This window comes from Propithecus coquereli, unplaced genomic scaffold, assembly GCF_000956105.1.
Source record: "Propithecus coquereli isolate 6110/MARCELLA unplaced genomic scaffold, Pcoq_1.0 Scaffold27, whole genome shotgun sequence".
Lineage (NCBI taxonomy): Eukaryota > Metazoa > Chordata > Mammalia > Primates > Indriidae > Propithecus > Propithecus coquereli.
The window spans coordinates 11,360,864-11,365,203 of NW_012148285.1; the positions used below are offsets into that span (position 1 = coordinate 11,360,864).

Here is a 4,340-nt window from a genome sequence, read left to right on the forward strand (position 1 = left end):
TGACCCACGTCCGCCGCGCGGTTCCATTATGCGCATCGATGCCGAACACTCAGGCAACGCAGCAAAGTATCGCAAAGGCGGGAACGCTGACGTTTGGCCTCTATATACCCTTTCGAACTTTACTTTTAAACAGGATAATACTATGGATATTTTTTCATAACTGTGTTTTTCTCTTATTAATATATTGTTGAGGTATTTTTATGTCAAAATAGAAGATCTGCATCATTTTAAATTATAGGATAATATCCAATTTAATGGATAATTTAGTAATTTCTCTACTGTTGGACATTTTTGTGGGTTGTACACAGCATTTAGAACAAATGAAGTAGAATAAAAATAACAATGTATTACATGTTGTAAAATAAATATCACTTTGTTAACTTATTTTATTCTTATATACATAAGATATATATGTGAAATATATATGTAACATAGAATATATTTCTTACTAGGAATCATGTTAAAAATAGTTTGGAAGCTGCCGATTTAGATTCCTTTTGCAGATTTTGCAGGATTATAAATGACCTTTTTAAATATGTTCGGGCACTGTCTGATTTTTTTCTTTAGGTTAACACACCTGCCATGATTCCTTTTTTTGTTTCTGATGCGGGATAGCAGTTGCCGTCCAAATAAGTCAACTGCTCCATCCCCTCCCTAAGCCAAACTGCTGCTTGTGCAGAGGACAAAGCCAGCGCTGTTGGCTGCCTAAGCTTCCCCTGCACAGCCACCCTATGAGACGCGGGCAGCCGAGCACCAGGAACTGCTCAGGGACACCAGACCCATCCGTCTGCCCTCGCTCACCTTCCTCGGGTACTTGTACGGGGCCGTCAGTGACTTCACGTGCTGCTGCAGCTCCTTGGTGAGATGGTCTCGATCTTGGGACAGGAACTGCGGGGTCAGGACAATAAATGCCTTCACCACCTGTAGAACAGGAGCAGAGGCTCTCGGTGAGTGACAACCTATGATACAGTGTAAACAGCAAATGTTTATGGAATGAGTGGAAAGGTGAGTTGACGTTTGGAGCATAGAGTGGTTAAGAATACATGGGCTTTGGAGAAGGCAAGGACCAGGGTCAAATGCCTGTACTTCCAATTTCCACTCTGTGCCTTGAAAAATGACCTCTCCTTAACCTCAGTTTCCTTCTCTGCAAAATGGGGACAAAAAAGATTCCTTCTTCATAGGGTTCCTATAAAAAATTCTATGAGATTATACATATAAAACATACAACCAGTTTAAATATTTTATTATTCCCATTATCATTATCATTTTTACTATTATTGTATATACATTTCTGTGCCTGGAACCCAGTGGGAATTTAATAATTGTTGAATATTTATTATTTTAAAATTATTACTTATATCCCCGTTTAATTGCACAAGGCCTGGCACATAGCAGGTGCTCAATAAACAGTTACTGAATGCATGCTCTCGTACCACATTGCTGGGATTCCTATTCCAGCTCCATTCCTTATTAGCTGTGTGATGTGGCAAGTTACTTAACTTCCTTATGATTCTCTTTCTTCATCTATCCAGAGAGTATAAGATAAGAGTTCTTAGATTACTTGGCTTTGTGAGAGTTAAAGGATTCGGGTATCATCAGAGCCACAGGCAGGGCCACACTGAGACCTGCTGACCACACCGTGCAAATGCACATGCACCCCACGTGCTCTCCCTCCACCCTAGGTCCAAGGCCTGGAAGTCCCCCCACACCTGCCTGCCCAGTGCCCACGCGCAGACACGGTGACCTCCGTGTCCTGCTCACCTCCCCTCGCTTCGGGTCCGGACTGCTGATCACGGCTGACTCCGCCACCGCTGGGTGCTCGGCCAAAGCGTTCTCCACCTCCGTCGGCCCGATGCGGTACCTGGAGGATTCACTGTTCTGAGGCACGTGCCAGGCCTGGGGCGGACTCAGTCCTCAAATCTCCTACTTTGGATGGTTACATCTCCCCTTTGCACAGAGGGTGAAGGACATAGGGAGCCAGAGACCAGTGACTTGCCCGTGCCATGCACCCCAAATGTGAAGACCTGAACAATCTGTGCTAAAAACACGAGGCTCAGGTGCTGCCCGAGCGGCCTCTGGCCTCGCTGCCTCTGCTGAGGGAGGAGGGAGAATGCTGGGTCCTCCCAGAGCTCTGCGTGCTCGGCCCACGCAGCTTCCCCAGGCAGGAAATCTCTGAGAAGTCTTAAACTTTGTCTTTAACATTCGTGCGAATTCTCCATCCTATTGCCCATCGTATCAGTGTGTTTCATTTTATTTTAATTTTTTGGCTTTTATTGTATATATTTAAGGTGCATGATGTGATTTTTTTAAATCAGCCCACATCATGCTTTGATATAACATGATATTTTGATATACATATACATAGTAAGATGATTACTACAATGAATAAAATTAGCATATCCATCATTTCAGACAATTACCTTTTTTGTGTTGAGAACATTTCAAATCTACTTTCAACAAATTTCCAGTATTTAATACACACACACACACACACACACACACAGACGTGTGTGTGTGTGTGTGTGTGTATATGTATATCAGCATGTTTCAGCAATCAAAAAAATCACTTCAATTTCTCTGAAATATTCAAGGGAAATTGTTACTCTGGTATAATGTGGCTTTTCTTCTCTCTTTTTAAAATCACACAGGGGTTAAGGACAAGGGCTCAGAGCCAGAGTAACTCAGTTCAAATCTGGATGCCACCGTGCACTGTCTTTGAGACGTTAGGCAAATTTCTTCCCTGGTTGGCAGTTTTACCCTCAGTGAAATGAGGATAATAATTACCTCCCTTCTAGTGTTGAGAGGTGGGTTGTATAAGGCACCAAGGAGAGAGTTTTCACTTAGGAAGTACTGCATAAAGGTTAGCTATTATTATGATGATGCTTCTCCTGTGACATCTTGTGCCACATTAGAGGAGCACAAACAAAAAATAAGGTCCCCTAGCCTATGCTGGCCAAAAGAAAGTCTCACTTCCGAATCCCATTCCCCTTGTCTTTAGATTGCATGATGTCTTATTATGGTTCCTCTTCCAGACCCTCCTGAATTTCATTTTGATTGATTCTTCTAGATGCAACGGTTGGGGCAGGTGCACAGGTACCTGGGGTCAGGACACCACAGACGTGGCTCTGTTCAGAACTGGGCTGAGGGCCCCATCACCAGTGAATGAAGCAATGTCTGGGCAAGCAAGATCCCACAAGGCATGCGAGGGGCCAGCCCAGGGTCAGCCACCCCTACCCAGAGGCATTGATGATGTCATCATCCCTTCCCAGGAACGAGATGTAGCCCTCTGCATCCATAGTTGCTCTGTCCCCAGTGTTGTAAAAGTCCCCACACTCCGATTGGGCTGTCTTCTCTGGATCACCCTGCAAAGAGAACAGAGCCCCTTTGATGAAGGCAGTCAATTTAGACATTATAAGCCGCAACCTCAGGTTCCGATCTGGGTTTGAATTCTGCCTCTGGTTCTATCTGGTACCTGGGCAAGTTTGGCGATCATTTTGAGTCTATTTTCATTACATGTAAGCACTCGATGAATGCTACGTCTCAATGAGTGGATGTTATCAAACCAGTTTTAAACAATTTTTAAAAAAGTAACAACTCACTCTTATGTGGCAATCAGCGAGAATAAAATTCCCATTATAGCATGAACCTAGTTTATTTTATTCACTGCTACAAGGTCAGCATTCACACGGTGCCTGCACAGATGAGAGGAGTCAGTACACTGAATGAGTCTTCTTCCCAAAATACTGTCTCATTTGATCCTCACAGAAAGCCTATGAGGTTGATATTATTTTAAGTAAACTTTTCATTTTAAGATAATTATAGATTGCAGCAAATGCAGTGCTAAGAGGGAAATTTACACACAGAATGTCTTGGTCCATTCAGGCTGTGGTAACAAAATACCATAAACTGGTCACCTATCAGAAATTTACTTCTCACAGTTCCAGAGGCTGGGGAGTCCAAGATTAGGTCACCAACAAGTTCAGGGTCTGGTGAGGGCCACTTCCTGCTTCACAGATGCCTCACTTCTTCTTGTGTCCTCACATGGCAAAAGGAATGAGGGAACTATCTGGGGTCCCTTTTGTAAGAGCACTAATACCATTCATGGGGCTCTACCCTCGTGACGTAATCACCTCCCAAAGGCCCCGTCTCCTAATACCATCACCTTGGGGGTTAGGATTGTGACATATGAATTCTGGGGAGACACAAACGTTCAGTCTTTAGCACATACATTAAAAAGAAGATCTCAAGCCAATAACTTTACATTTTAAGTAAGTAGAATTCAGGACAGCAAACTAACCCAAAACCTAGCAGAAGAAGGAAATAAAGATTAGATCTCATAT

The 4,340-nt window shown here is 43.4% G+C and overlaps 1 protein-coding gene across 3 annotated transcripts in view; it reads right to left on the bottom strand.

Moving 5' to 3' along the window:
• The window catches only part of ACSM1 (acyl-CoA synthetase medium-chain family member 1), a 42,250-nt gene that overhangs the window by 1,073 nt on the left and 36,837 nt on the right, over positions 1–4,340 (bottom strand). For all 3 annotated transcript variants that reach the window (XM_012647489.1, XM_012647488.1, XM_012647490.1), the window contains 3 exons: positions 3,235–3,362; positions 1,762–1,861; positions 802–921 (listed from right to left, as the gene is read on the bottom strand). In XM_012647489.1, coding sequence (XP_012502943.1) covers positions 802–921; positions 1,762–1,861; positions 3,235–3,362 — 348 coding nt within the window. The remainder of the gene's footprint in view (positions 1–801; positions 922–1,761; positions 1,862–3,234; positions 3,363–4,340) is intronic.